The sequence below is a fragment of the Schistocerca serialis genome, chromosome 2 (assembly GCF_023864345.2).
Source record: "Schistocerca serialis cubense isolate TAMUIC-IGC-003099 chromosome 2, iqSchSeri2.2, whole genome shotgun sequence".
Classification (NCBI taxonomy): Eukaryota; Metazoa; Arthropoda; class Insecta; order Orthoptera; family Acrididae; genus Schistocerca; species Schistocerca serialis.
Window position 1 is genome coordinate 582,355,075 of NC_064639.1, and position 16,041 is coordinate 582,371,115.

At 38.7% G+C, this 16,041-nt stretch overlaps 1 protein-coding gene across 1 annotated transcript in view; it reads right to left on the reverse strand.

Annotated features, from left to right (window-relative positions):
• Nucleotides 1–16,041, reverse strand: part of LOC126457597 (cytoplasmic dynein 2 heavy chain 1) — an 808,157-nt gene that overhangs the window by 284,533 nt on the left and 507,583 nt on the right. Inside the window, exon 43 of the mRNA XM_050094037.1 lies at nucleotides 7,926–8,061. Coding sequence (XP_049949994.1) covers nucleotides 7,926–8,061 — 136 coding nt within the window. The remainder of the gene's footprint in view (nucleotides 1–7,925; nucleotides 8,062–16,041) is intronic.

A 16,041-nucleotide genomic window follows, 5' to 3' on the forward strand; every position in this document is an offset into this window, starting at 1 on the left:
GATGACCTTCAGTAGAAAGCAGTCACATCTGTGGCCCATCAACATACAGCAACAATAATCCAACCACACATTCACCTGTAGCAACTCAGTTTACAAAACAGTGAGTTACGCAACCTTCGTTTCGTGAACTCTATTAAATTCAAGCTGATTTGTTGTTGATTGTGCAGGTGGTGTGTTTTGTGAGCAAAGAGAAGCGGATTTCTTTATTGAAGTTTTTCACTTCGGTTGTGTGTAAATAAGCTGTTAACACACTATGATTGTTTATAACTGACTAAAATTAATCATAGGTTTATTATTGTTGTTGTCATATGCCTATATTAAGTAGAAGCAGGCAGAAAGGTTTAAAATAATTTTTTAAAAATCTGGGGTGAGCGATTTGGCAACCGACTAAAGGCAGATTTAAGGGCAGATTTAAAAGCCGATTTGAAGGTTCAAGGTGAGATACTGAGTACTAAACTAGATAACAGTAATGCAAATTTGTTCGAACAATTAAAGTATCAAAAAGATGAATTAAAGATCGAGTTACAGTTTTACGAATCAGATACTCGATCAGCACATTAGCACTCCTCGTGAACACAAGTTAGAAATAAATAACAAAATACTGAAGTTACAATCAACACCATCTACTCTAGCACGTGAGTTAAGTGGGTTGTTTTTTAAGTAAGGGCCGTTTTTATTTTTAAAAAAAGATACAAATACTTTTGTAAAAAAACTTTTATTTTCTGATTCTACACACTTTTACCTATTTTTCTACATAGTTGCCTTGTTTATTTAAGCACTTGTCATACCGTACAACTAAGTTTTTAATTCCCTCTTCAAAGAATTCAGCCGCCTGCTCCGACAGCCAAGACTTCACGGCCGCTTTCACTTCATCGTCGTCATTGAAGTGCTGCCCACCAAGATGGTGTTTCAGGTACTGGAAAAGGTGAAAATCGCTAGGAGAAAGGTCGGGGCTGTATGGTGCATGGTCCAAAACTTCCCAGCAAAAAGAATCAATCAAATCCCGAGTCTTTTGAGAGGTGTGAGGCCTAGCGTTATCGTGCAGGAGCAAAACTCCTTTTGTCAGCATGCCGCGCCTTTTGATTTGAATTGCTCTGCGGTGCTTCTTTAGAGTTGCACAGTAGGCATCTGAGTTGATTGTCGTTCCTCGTGGCATAAATTCCACTAGCGAAACACCGCGCCAGTCCCAGAACACAGCTGCCATAATCTTGCGCTTTGACAGCGTCTGTTTGGCTTTGACCTTGACGGGTGAGGTTGTGTGTCGCCATTCCATCGATTGTCGCTTGCTTTCGGGAGTGATATGGGATACCCATGTTTCATCTCCAGTGACAATTTGACTCAACATGTCATCCCCTTCTTCCTCGTAACGAATCAAAAAGTCTAATGAAGTGGCAAATCTCTTCCCTTTGTGGTCCTCTGTGAGGAGTCTGGGTACCCACCAAGAACACAGTTTCTTAAAGTTTAGGTTTTCAGACACAATTTTGTACAAAACCGATCTTGAAACTTGTGGAAATTCCAAAGAAAGAGTGGAAATTGTGAATCTTCTGTCCTCACGAATCTTTGTTTCGACTGCAGCCACCAAATCATCAGTGATCACAGAGGGACGGCCTGAGCGTTCTTCGTCATGGACGTTTTGACGGCCATTTTTAAACTCTCTAACCCATTGACACACTTTACCTTCACTCATTGCATTCAAGCCATAAACTTCTGTTAACTGACAATGAATTTCTGCAGCTGATAGGCTTCTCGTGGTCAAAAAACGTATCACTGACCATATCTCACACGCGGTGGGCTATTCAATAATCGTAAACATTATAAAGTAGCACAGCGATGCGTGCACATCAGCTACAGAGCTGCAACTTGCATCAGTGTGAATGGGAAGGATGCCAGCAAGTGGCGCGGTGGCTTGTTGCGGCGTCCGCGCGAACTACGGGACTATACGCGCGAACGGCCCTTACTTAAAAAACAACCCTCATACATTCTGAAGTAGTTAAACAGTGTGAATGTAAAATGAACTCATTAACGATTTTATGGAACAAGTGTGATGAAATACAGCACGGTGGGTCCCGGCTTCAGCTCGGCCATCTGGAGTCCCAAGTTCGACCATCAACGGGCCGAAACACTTAGATCAAGCCTAACCTGGAAATCTGCATTGTATAAATGTTAAGCCTAGGTCATATTGCCATGAAATCAGATCATATTTGATGGTGGAAATTCAGAGTTCAAAATCAAGTTCTGCTCTAATCACCAGTTTATAGTGTAGTGGCACCACAATTCGTTGCATTTGTTTCTAGCAGATACCAATTGGAACAATATTTTAAAAAAAGTTGTCATTAACACAAAAAAGTGCAAGTAAATATGTGACTACGACATTTCTATGTCGTTGATGCTCAAAATACTTTTTTTGGGTTAAGGTTGGGTTAAGGAACTTATCAGCTACATATGTCCTTAATAATCAATCTCGTGACAGCTCTTAAGATACAATTCATAATTTATGTGATTAGTTCAATGGCATTTTATAGGCACTTAGCAGCAGAATAAGAAAGGAAAATAAGAAATACTTGCACTGAACAGTTAAGTATGGGACAGCAGCCAATGATGATTCAACATCACTTATATATGTTCTTTTTTGGCTTGATTAGCAGTAACTGTGCAATTCATATCAAATTTTTGACTACTGAACACGTTCTTAAACTGCTATGACAATTCCATATGTGTTGATAAATAGAACATAAGCAAGTATTTTTAAAGAAACCAACCACATAACTCTGTTTCATTAATTTTGGTGGCTCAGAGGCTGCATTGTGAAATGCATTGCAGAAGATCACATGTTCAAACTCACATCAATTTGTGACCTTTTTTTCTATTTGTTACTACTTACTCTGCTTATCGATCGTAAAGATAATTACAACAGTATTACCATGCTATTCCATACCATTGAAACCATACCATACTCCCCATTTTACAAGTGTTCTGGAATGCTGTTGGGGAAAATTCTGTGGGCAACAACTCTACATGATGTGAATTACATTATTTCCTTTCATTTACTTCACAAATATCTGAGCATTCAGATGTGTCCAAGGAGGACAATGATGATGAGACCCAAAGAGCTCCCTGCATGGTCCTTGAAAGGGTGAACCCACTCTTGGGGTTAAATAATAAGACATTTAAGTTGAGGTTTTGTTTGGAGAAAAGTATTGCAGAGCAGTTGCAACTAAGGCTCAGGAGAAACCACTGTAGAGCAGTTGCAACCAAGGCTCAGAGACTCTGATGTAACCAAGCACAAGAAACCAACCACTGATAGCAATTTGCATGTTGCTGTTAACCTTCAGATTTTATGCCACAGGAATCTTTCAAATAGTGTTTGGTGAACTGTTTAAAGCAGACATAGTGACAGCTTGCAGAGCTGTCCAAACGGTATCAGCCTTACAAGAGAATCAAAGTCAACAGCAACTTCTCTCCATGCCTTTACCTTGTTGGCCACAGTGACTTTACCTGGCTTCGTCTTCTCCTTTTTTCCCCATTCAATTATATCTTTATACTGGCCCAGCACAATTTCAGCAGCAAATCTCTCTCTTATTGAGAGAAGTTTGATGATCACTTCTTTTTCTGTTTATTTGCTCCCATGGTTAAGCACGACACCTTTGACAATAAATACTGCATATCGATGATGAACAATGAATATCTGCAGTTGAAGCGCGATAACTGTATCAACAGCCGAATTTAGCTGTGTTGTCAAGCATGTTACATGCTAGCTAAAATGAAATTTGAACCTGCTTTGGTGGATCCAAGTTCAGTGTTATATAATCAAGTTGAGTCCTGAACATAGTTCAATTTCAATCTAATGTCAAATTTGATCTCCAGTCAGAGATGTTTATACAGTTGGTCCTTAAAGTTCTACTTTGATCCATATAAGATTTGACTGTATGTTTTGAATAGAAAGTTAGAAATTGGTATAAAAACAAAAATAACATTTGAATCATGCAGTGTCGAAATGAAAGCTCTACTTGGGTTATAAAACTAGTGTGTGTGCATTGCAGCAATGTAATGACCTAAAAACAAATAATGGTGAATTTTATAACAATTATGAATGAAAGAATATTTTAAATTTTGTGATAAATAATTTTAATGAATATGATTTAAATATAAATGACTGTTTGCGATCAAATGTGATTGCCCACAGATGAAGTTTTGACTAGAGTTGTGGTCACATGACCTGCAGAGCTGACAGCATGTGGAGGTGTTTATGAGGTCTTTTGCCGGTGGACGCCAATCTGGTAAAGTTGTTTAGGTCGGGAAGTGCTGCTTGGGTATGTGATCTGAATACACCTACAATTTTTGACAATTATTTGTGGAAAAAATACAATGCAAGTTGCTGTATCCAAGATTCTGAAATCAAAAAATGTAATATTCTCTACTAGTTCCACATCTCTCATGACTTTAGTATGCTGCTCATAAGACTAGTGGGAAACATGGAACCCCCTCTAGAGGATATCTAACATGTTGTTGTTGTTGTGGTCTTCAGTCCTGAGACTGGTTTGATGCAGCTCTCCATGCTACTCTATCCTGTGCAAGCTTTTTCATCTCCCAGTACCTACTGCAACCTACATCCTTCTGAATCTGCTTAGTGTATTCATCTCTTGGTCTCCCTCTACGATTTTTACCCTCCATGCTGCCCTCCAATACTAAACTGGTGATCCCTTGATGCCTCAGAACATGTCCTACCAACCGATCCCTTCTTCTGGTCAAGTTGTGCCACAAACTTCTCTTCTCCCCAATCCTATTCAATACTTCCTCATTAGTTATGTGATCTACCCATCTAATCTCCAGCATTCTTCTGTAGCACCACATTTCGAAAGCTTCTATTCTCTTCTTGTCCAAACTATTTATCGTCCATGTTTCACTTCCATACATGGCTACACTCCATACGAATACTTTCAGAAATGACTTCCTGACACTTAAATCAATACTGGATGTTAACAAATTTCTCTTCTTCAGAAACGCTTTCCTTGCCATTGCCAGCCTACATTTTATATCCTCTCTACTTCGACCATCATCAGTTATTTTGCTCCCCAAATAGCAAAACTCGTTTACTACTTTAAGTGCCTCATTTCCTAATCTAATTCCCTCAGCATCACCTGACTTAATGAGACTACATTCCATTATCCTTGTTTTGCTTTTGTTGATGTTCATCTTATATCCTCCTTTCAAGACACTGTCCATTCCATTCAACTGCTCTTCCAAGTCCTTTGCTGTCTCTGACAGAATTACAATGTCATCGGCGAACCTCAAAGTTTTTATTTCTTCTCCATGAATTTTAATACCTACTCCGAATTTTTCTTTTGTTTCCTTTACTGCTTGCTCAATATTCAGATTGAACAACATCGGGGAGAGGCTACAACCCTGTCTTACTCCCTTCCCAACCACTGCTTCCCTTTCATGTCCCTCGACTCTTATAACTGCCATCTGGTTTCTGTAAAAATTGTAAATAGCCTTTCGCTCCCTGTATTTTACCCCTGCCACCTTTAGAATTTGAAAGAGAGTATTCCAGTCAACATTGTCAAAAGCTTTCTCTAAGTCTACAAATGCTAGAAATGTAGGTTTGCCTTTCCTTAATCTTTCTTCTAAGATAAGTCGTAAGGTCAGTATTGCCTCACGTGTTCCAGTGTTTCTACGGAATCCAAACTGATCTTCCCCGAGGTTGGCTTCTACTAGTTTTTCCATTCGTCTGTAAAGAATTCGTGTTAGTATTTTGCAGCTGTGACTTATTAAGCTGATAGTTCGATAATTTTCACATCTGTCAACACCTGCTTTCTTTCGGATTGGAATTATTATATTCTTCTTGAAGTCTGAGGGTATTTCGCCTGTTTCATACATCTTGCTCACCAGATGGTAGAGTTTTGTCAGGACTGGCTCTCCCACGGCCGTCAGTAGTCCCGATGGAATATTGTCTACTCCGGGGGCCTTGTTTCGATTCAGGTCTTTCAGTGCTCTGTCAAACTCTTCACGCAGTATCAAATCTCCCATTTCATCTTCATCTACATCCTCTTCCATTTCCATAATATTGTCCTCAAGTACATTGCCCTTGTATAGACCCTCTATATACTCCTTCCACCTTTCTGCTTTCCCTTCTTTGCTTAGAACTGGATTTCCATCTAAGCTCTTGATATTCATACAAGTCATTCTCTTATCTCCAAAGGTCTCTTTAATTTTCCTGTAGGCGGTATCTATCTTACCCCTAGTGAGATAGGCCTCTACATCCTTACATTTGTCCTCTAGCCATCCCTGCTTAGCCATTTTGCACTTCCTGTCAATCTCATTTTTGAGACGTTTGTATTCCTTTTTGCCTGTTTCACTTACTGCATTTTTATATTTTCTCCTTTCATCAATTAAATTCAATATTTCTTCTGTTACCCAAGGATTTCTACTAGCCCTCGTCTTTTTACCTACTTGATCCTCTGCTGCCTTCACTACTTCATCCCTCAAAGCTACCCATTCTTCTTCTACTGTATTTATTTCCCCCATTCCTGTCAATTGCTCCCTTATGCTCTCCCTGAATCTCTGTACAACCTCTGGTTCTTTTAGTTCATCCAGGTCCCATCTCCTTAAATTCCCAACTTTTTGCAGTTTCTTCAGTTTTAATCTACAGGTCATAACCAATAGATTGTGGTCAGAGTCCACATCTGCCCCTGGAAATGTCTTACAATTTAAAACCTGGTTCCTAAATCTCTGTCTTACCATTATATAATCTATCTGATACCTTTTAGTATCTCCAGGGTTCTTCCATGTATACAACCTTCTTTCATGATTCTTAATCCAAGTGTTAGTTATGATTATGTTGTGCTCTGTGCAAAATTCTACCAGGCGGCTTCCTCTTTCATTTCTGTTCCCCAATCCATATTCACCTACTATGTTTCCTTCTCTCCCTCTTCCTACACTCGAATTCCAGTCACCCATGACTATTAAATTTTCGTCTCTCTTCACAATCTGAATAATTTCTTTTATTTCATCATACATTTCTTCAATTTCTTCGTCATCTGCAGAGCTAGTTGGCATATAAACTTGTACTACTGTAGTAGGTGTGGGCTTCGTATCTATCTTGGCCACAATAATGCGTTCACTATGCTGTTTGTAGTAGCTTACCCGCATTCCTATTTTCCTATTCATTATTAAACCTACTCCTGCATTACCCCTATTTGATTTTGTGTTTATAACCCTGTAGTCACCTGACCAGAAGTCTTGTTCCTCCTGCCACCGAACTTCACTAATTCCCACTATATCTAACTTCAACCTATCCATTTCCCTTTTTAAATTTTCTAACCTACCTGCCCGATTAAGGGATCAGACATTCCACGCTCCGATCCGTAGAACGCCAGTTTTCTTTCTCCTGATAACGACATCCTCTTGAGTAGTCCCCGCCCGGAGATCTGAATGGGGGACTATTTTACCTCCAGAATATTTTACCCAAGAGGACGCCATCATCATGTAATCATACAGTAAAGCTGCATGCCCTCGGGAAAAATTACGGCTGTAGTTTCCCCTTGCTTTCAGCCGTTCGCAGTACCAGCACAGCAAGGCCGTTTTGGTTATTGTTACAAGGCCAGATCAGTCAATCATCCAGACTGTTGCCCTTGCAACTATCTAACATAACATGTGGAAAAAAAGAAATTCCACTAAATGTACCACAACAGAATCAGTACAGTTTTTGCATTAAAAAACAAAAATCTGTATTTTGATATAAGGTTAGCCTCTATATGTTATTTATGTAAAATGAACAATAAATGAAGGTAATTTTTGGAGCGATAAAATTTCATCTTAAAATTATTACACTGTTTTATATTCAGATATAACTCCTTAAATTTGTTTTTTATTAGTTTATATTATTTTATTACTTACATTTATGTTGCATATACATGCACATTTACCTGAAATTCTTTCCACCATTAATTCACGATTCCAGTCAGTTTGCAGAACTTTGTTTACAATGGAATCCAATTGTTTTCTGTCATTATCTGATGTCAGTCTGTCACGGTACAACCTTAGGGTCTCATAAACTAAAATCTGGACAAAGAATAACCTTTCCATTAACAAATACACAAAGTTTATTTTGTAAGAAAATGTAGAAAGCTGCATAAGAAAAATTAAGCAGATTAATTTTCACTTAAATTTTCTCAAATCGTGGTAGAAGATGTGGATAGTGTGTGTATGTGTGGAGGAGGGGGGTGGGGGAGGGGGGGGGGGGGAGCTGACAGGGAAGAACAGGGAAAAGACATGGGTTCTGGGAAGTTTTCACTCACCAATGATAAAACTATATACTTTAATTCAATGTACAAACACATCATACAAGCAAAAGAGATCACTAAAATAAATATTTTCTCTCTCTGTCATTAATTACAACAAAATAGGGTTTAGATTTTGCCACTTCAAAGTCCACCCTTTGTCCTCAGAACAGTTGCACAAACTCTTGGTCTTCTGGATATGTGATTTTATAATATTTTTGCAGATATTGTAGTCCAACACATCTGTAAATTATGCCAGAGATCTGCAGCATGAAATGACCTCTGTTTCCTGATCTTCCTGTCAAGTTCATATCATAAGAGTTCAATAGGATTTAAGTCTGGTGACTGGCATGGCCAAATCATATTCTCCAGTTCCCCGCATTTCTCTTTTCTATTGTAATACCATCTGCACAATTTAGAAGCATGTTTTGGATCATTGCTCTGCTGCAGAACAAACACATGAACAATAAGTCTTTTGCCAAATGGAACTGCATTGTTGATCAGTATCCTGTGATAACTTCCTTCTCTAATGTTCCATTAATTCTCAGCCGGCCGAAGTGGCCATCCGGTTAAAGGCGCTGCAATCTGGAACCGCAAGACCGCTACGGTCGCAGGTTCGAATCCTGCCTCGGGCATGGATGTTTGTGATGTCCTTAGGTTAGTTAGGTTTAACTAGTTCTAAGTTCTAGGGGACTAATGACCTCAGCAGTTGAGTCCCATAGTGCTCAGAACCATTTGAACCATTAATTCTCATTAGATCGCTGACCTTATCACCTGCAAAATGCCACCACACCAAAGCCATTACGCTTCACCGTTAGTACCACACACTGACTCTGTGTAAGTTCTCCACAAAGTCAATGAACAAACATTCAGTGATTGCTTACATACACTTCAGACTTATATTTGTATATGAATAATACCTTGGACCATTGCTGCACACACCAGTTTTTATTTTTCTGCGCGCACTGCAACTATTTCACCTTATTTTGCTTGTCTAATAAAGGTTTTTTGTGTGCTACCTACCCCTTTAAACTCTGTTCAAAAAGAAGACATTTCACTGTAGAGACAGAGATTGGAGCCACCCGCAAATGTGCAGTACGAGTCGTCTGATGTTTACTCTGCACACATGTGAACTGTTCTTCCTTGTATGTTGTCATTCAGGGCCTTCCGGATCGTGAAACACTTGCATTGGCATCAGTTTCCATGAACCACTACAATTTATAAACTATTGTGATTGGGTTACACTAACCTTTGTTGCTGTTGTCATACTAGAAAGCCATCCAGATGAAAAAAGCTACAATTACAGCATATATTTCAATATACATCTGCCATTGTGAGGTATTAGGGCTGTGTATAAATTCATGGCATTTTTCCAGCATTTTTCCACAAGTTTGATAAACACAACAAATACACATAAAAGAGAGACTTTAGTCATCAATAATTCATTTTACTTACCTGTTTACAAAAATCTGCCAATACTGTGACAACTCTTTGATTCTGAAACTACTGAAATAACATGGTTTTGAGGTGAAGAATTTGTCAAGCCATATTTGGAGCACATTTTCATCCTGAAAGGAAGTTCTTTGAAGGTTTTTCAATAGAGATCTGAAAAAAGTGAAAATCTAAAGGCACAAGACTTCCCTAACAAACCCCAGTATAGCATGTTTTGTCATTCTAGCAGAAGGCAGGCAGGCATTATTGTGGAACAGCATCACTTCACACAGTCTTCCTCATTGTTCATGGATTGTGTCTACATCTCAGTTGTTGACAACAAATGTCAGTAGTGATGGTTACATCTTGGGGAAGCAATTTTTAGTACACCACACTGTCGTTGTTCCATCAGATGCATAACATTATCTTCTGGGGATGCACACTGGTCTTTGTTTGGGGAGTTGCGACCGTGTTTGTGCTCAACCATTTCTTTCCTTGCCTTATGTTAGCTTAAAGACAATTTTTCGTCACCAGTAATGATAAAGGATATGAACAATTTTTCATCACCAGTAATGATAAAGGATATGAACAATTTTTCATCACCAGTAATGATAAAGGATATGAATAATTGGCGTTTTCACAAACCAACTGATGACAAACAAGCAGAGATGCTCATGTGGCCCCGCTGATTTTTGTGATTTTGGCGCTCAATGGCATTATCCCCATAGATGGCACAAATTTTTCTGGCAGCTTCCACTGTTGTCACCCTTCTGCTGAACTCATAAACAGAAGAACATGTAGAAATTTTCCGATTTCTCCACTTGGTACTCCATTTTCTAGCTTTCACAGCTTCACTCACTGTCTCTAAATGACACAATGACATTATGTAAATTGAAATAGCAACAGTGAACTACCAATAAAAATGACAATCAATAAATAAACCTACAGCAACTGGAATACCAAGAAGCAAAAATAAATGCTACAAACTTATGATCCAACCTACCAATCTGATCAGGTACACAACCGCCCTGCTAGATGCACACAATGTACTGTAAACTAAACCAAACTGATTGTTACGCAGACAGCTGAAGGAATGAGGACTATTCAAATGGAACAGTCTTAGGGAATGGCACATCAGTGTCATTGTGGATACTCAACAGTGCCCGTCCATGTGAACAACCAATCAAATACAGAACAAAGAAAGTTAGCCTTTACATATTTATACTTGTTTTATTATCATGATGGAGATATGATGGAATATTCAAAATGAAACCCCTGTTTTAAACAGAAAATCATAATGGTGACAAGTGCTGTATTGATCAGCTACCTCAACAAGGCTATAGCTTCCTAGAATCATGCCCTGAAATGAGATCCTTTCTGTCTGACATTTTGCCCACCACACCCAGAATAGCATTTCATCATCCTCTCAATCTCTGCACTATCCTTGTCAGACTGTATGCTCCTTCTGCACCCATCTTCCCACCCTACGGCTCCCATGTCTGTGACTATCTGCACTATAAGACTTGCCCTATGCACACTACTACCTCCACCTATACCAGCCTTTTAACAGGAAAAATATAGACCATCAAAGGGAGATCATGTCATATACCAGCTGTTATGTAAACTCTGTTCAGCCTTTTACATCAGCATGCCCACCACTGAGATATCAGTTAGGACGAATGAGCAAAGGCAGAGTGTGTGTACTGGCAACGCAATATCCTGTTGCAGAGCACACTCTACAACATGAAAGTCATGACCTCGGTGTCTGTTTTACCAAACGTGTCATCTGGATTCTTCCCCCAGACACCAGTTTTTCAGAACTCCACCGGTACCCTATACCAGTGCCTATGATGGAATGAAATCAGAACCACAGGTTTTGAGACGTTGTATGCTTGAACATTTGCTGCATGTGTTGTCTTCATACTTTTAAAATACTCAGAAAAGCATATCAAGAAGAATGTGTGTGTGTTTTGTGTGTGTGTGTGTGTGTGTGTGTGTGTGTGTGTGTGTGTACTGGGGGTATAATGTTTGTTAGAAACAGTCTGGAAAGCTAAGGGTGATGCAAGGTAGGTTGTGGTGAGACATAATTGTTAAGAAAAAAATTCAACATGTTGTGCAGTTTCCAATTTAAACAGCACTGAAGTTAGCCTATCAGGTTGTTAGGAGTGAACATTCAAGCAGCTTGCCAAAGACAGTATTATCACGTGTTCTTCATTTGGTTTTCTCAAACCAAACAAGAGAGTGATATAAGAACTGGACAATGGACAGTAGCATGGATTGAACCTGAGTCATTGGCTGAGCAGTCCTGTGTACTACCATCTACGCTATGAGAATAACTGACATTAATGGTACCAGTTTGTGAAGCAGAATTGTATATGCTAGATATGCTAGTTATTCAAACATCTTTGGAAATCTTATTTATACAGTCGATCTTTATTGGAATAGTTCATTTAGCCGTGAATTTATACTGAAAGAGGAGCAACAGGATGATGGAGATAGGCTTGACACTCACATCTCACAATAGTGAATGTAGTGGTAAGAAGATGTGGCACTGGTATTCATTCAATGGATACACCAATATCTATTAGGTATACGGCACTGTGGGTCAAAATGCACTGGAGTCCCATGTAATCTACAACACAAGATTTCCAGACCACATTATTCCATGTGTGAATACTTCTGTAGTGGATCATAGAAGATTAAGGGAGACCAGAAAACCTGTTATTAACAAAGTTGACATTAGACAACAATGCTGCATGCAGAACATTCCATTTGAAGAAAACATTCTAGATATGGTGGTCGCAAATCATAGTGCCAGCTTGAGGGCCCTTGATAATGCTTTGGGAGTAAGTAAAATTAATCTGATTTTCTTAAATTATACGTAATACCTAAAGGTGGCAAAATTTAATTGTCTGTCACTAAACGTTTTGCACACTGTAGTATTAGATGTCCTACATGATGAAAACTTATTTTCATACTGCCTACAGAAAGTGCAAGATTCGGAGGAAGGTTGCTATCCTTCTTGATCAATATTCCATGTGGTGCTTAAACTAATACACTACTTACTAACACTTACTAGATTGGTCACACAAACTGTAGTCGGTTTCTGGCCCTCTTTGAGCACAGCAATCCATCTCAGCCATGATCTTCTCCTCAGTCTGTTGCCTCTGTGTCTTCTCGCCGCATTACATGTCCATGCTACCTCTGTCTCCTCTCTCTCTAATCACAGCCACTATGTCAGCAACTCATAAACTCCAGCAATTCACGATTTTTGCTTTTCCTTCAGTTGCCCCCTTCCTTCATTGGCCCAAAAATCTGTCTCGGAGATGCATTCTCAAATGTCAGAAGTTTTCTTTCCATCTTTTGTATTACAGTCCAGGTGTCTACTCTCTATAGGATGACTACCCAAATTTCAAAAGGATGGTCTTGTGGACAGACAAGGCATGGACCACCAAAGAAGGTCCATTCAGTTCACGAAACAGCCACATTTGGTATGGTGAAAAGATGCATGGCACCTGTTTTAATTCATATCAGCATAAGTGTAGCAGGTACTGGAGGCATCTGTTTGCTGCACTCCGACCTACTTTCTCCTCATTTTAAACAGACAGACTTATTTAGCATTCTATGTGAATGTCCTTCCATTGTATTTAGATGTTCCTCTGGTGGTCCATCAGGTATGTGGTTACAACATGATGGTGAACCTCCACACTTTGTTGTTGTGCTTCATGAGCATTGAGGTGTGTGGTATCTGCAGAGATGGTTTGGCTGGGGTGTCCAGTTCCCTGGCCAGCTCATTCATCAGATCTTATGTCTTCAGATTTTTATTTGTGGGGGCATGTCAAGAAAATTGTCTATGCAACTCCAGTAGACACAGTCAAAGAGCTTCTTGGGAGATTAATTTTTAGCTTTGATGAAATCAGGGAAACCTTTAATTTTGGAAAACTTGCAGGCTCCTTGATGCAGTGGTGCAATGTGTGTAGTCGAATTGGAAGAGGACACTTTGTGCAGCAGTTGTGAAAAATTATTGTTACTTTTCATTCTTGGCTATTTTGTTGTCATTAGTGGCTTGTTACTTTTCATTCTTGGCTATTTTGTTGTCATTTATGACTTAAGTAAGCATCAGATTTATTGCCTCATAATTATCATTATTTTTTGTGTACTTGTTACATTTATTGCTGCTGATTAATTATGAAGTTTATTGCTGTTTCACAATTATGACCAAAGAGTTACACATTATTGGAATTTGGTCAGGTGAAATCATAAGCAGTTACTAAAAATTGTAGATACTGTAGCTGTTGGAATTAATGAATGTGTTTGTTGTCAATTTTTCTCAAAATAAGCCAAACATAAAAAAATGAAAATACAACAAAAACTATCTGACAAAAACTGTTAAAATATTTGCTATTAAACCTTTGAAGTGCAATTTCCTTTTCTCAGGGAAGCCAGGTTTAAATATGAACTTCTCCTTTTTTTATGGGAAATCATATAAATGATTTATGCAACTGAAATATGTCAAAAAATTAGAAAACGTTATTCTTCTGGAACTGTTGAGAAAAAATCAAACAATTTTTGTTTTAAGTTTGGAAATTATTTACCTTCATCTGTAATTTAGGTTAAATTTACGAACATTCTCAAATACCTCTCTTAAATTAGCCTGCCTCCCCAATGTAGCTTTTGCTCACCTACCTTAATTTGTCACTTCTGAAATGGGTGCATTTTAACTGGTCATGAATGTCTGAACATGTGATAACTCGCAGAACCAGAGATGTCTATGAACAGTGCCACATTTTTGAGTTCAGTTTAGAATTTGATTTTCAAACAATATAGGTACATTATTTTGATAGGAATGTTTTATACGATGCATGTTCTCCTGAAAATGTACATTATAAGTAATCATTTAAAAACACAAAATAGTTGGTTTCACATAGCCTAGAACCAAATGCCAATACTCCTTGATGCACGAACTAATGCCAGTTAACAGTATAATGTGTTCCATATGCCGGGAAACCTTTAAACATCACAACAGTATAATGTGCTGTTCCCCACATCCACTACACAAGCTGATACAGTTAGAGTCAGTTGTTCTCACAGCATAGGTAGTAGCACACCAGACAGCTTACCCGTTAGCTGTAGGTTCTATCCTCGCTACTGTCCACTCCCCGCCAACAAAACAAATGAAGAAAATGTTTGGTCATACCATCTCTGGCAGGTACTTGGATTTGCATATTTGCATCCTCAACAACCTGGTTGGCTAACTTCAATGCTAATTAAATCAAGAATGCACAATGTATCAAATTTTTTCTTGACTACTATTTCTCAGCACTACCTACCCTGCAGCAGCCCTACAAGATTTTCAGACTCCTTCTTACCATTGTTTACACAATGATTCCTTCTTCAGAGAAATAAAAATTTAATAATCTCAGTATGAATTTTTTATGTAATGCTTCTCAGATCTGCAGATATTACAGTTGGTGGTGTAGAAGTAACTGTTTTGTGGTTTAACGTAATACATGCTGAATGAAAAACATTATTATCATTTAAGAATACCTTCTTCAGGATAATGGAAACATCATGATTGAAACAACAAATAATATTGAAGATATGAAATTGATCACTTGCAGCTGATTGATGTATGGAGCATAAACACGTAATACAGCACAGACAATATCTGTAAACAACATTGTTTTCCAGGTTAGGCACACATTCTTACACACATATCAACACTGACAGCAAAAGCAGCGATCTATAGAATGAGTGTACTGATTTTTTATGGGTAACTGGTGTGAAGAAGGAGAGAAAAGACTTGTGACAACTTGGAGGTGATAAGATGTGCAGGACATGCAGGGAGCATGCAGTAATTAAGGACATGGAGAAGGAGAAACTATTAGCTCTCAGTAGCAGTAGGAAAATGAGGATTCACATCAGGGTACAATCAAAATTGAATGTATGCAACAACAGAGAGAGAAAGAGAGAGCCTGGAAAAAAAAAAGTGTGGCATCCAGAAGGAAAAGAGGGAACAAAATGAAACTTCATGGGTTGGGAGGGTATGTGATATTATTTCAGTGACTCCAAAATCAAGTCAAATTTACAAATAACTTGGCAGTATGAGCCCACTTTTCACTCTGATGTGCCCTTTAGCCTGAATATATGTACTGGTATGGCTGAAAAGAGTGTTATTAAGCCATTGTATCCTTTCCCAAGTCAAGCCATCCACAACTGTTGTAACTGGTTCTTGCTATTCTGGATACTGGGATTGGGACATAGTGGAGGTCCGATCTGTTCCGAGACACATTCTATCAGGGACAGATAAGGGCACCTGGCTGGCCGCTGG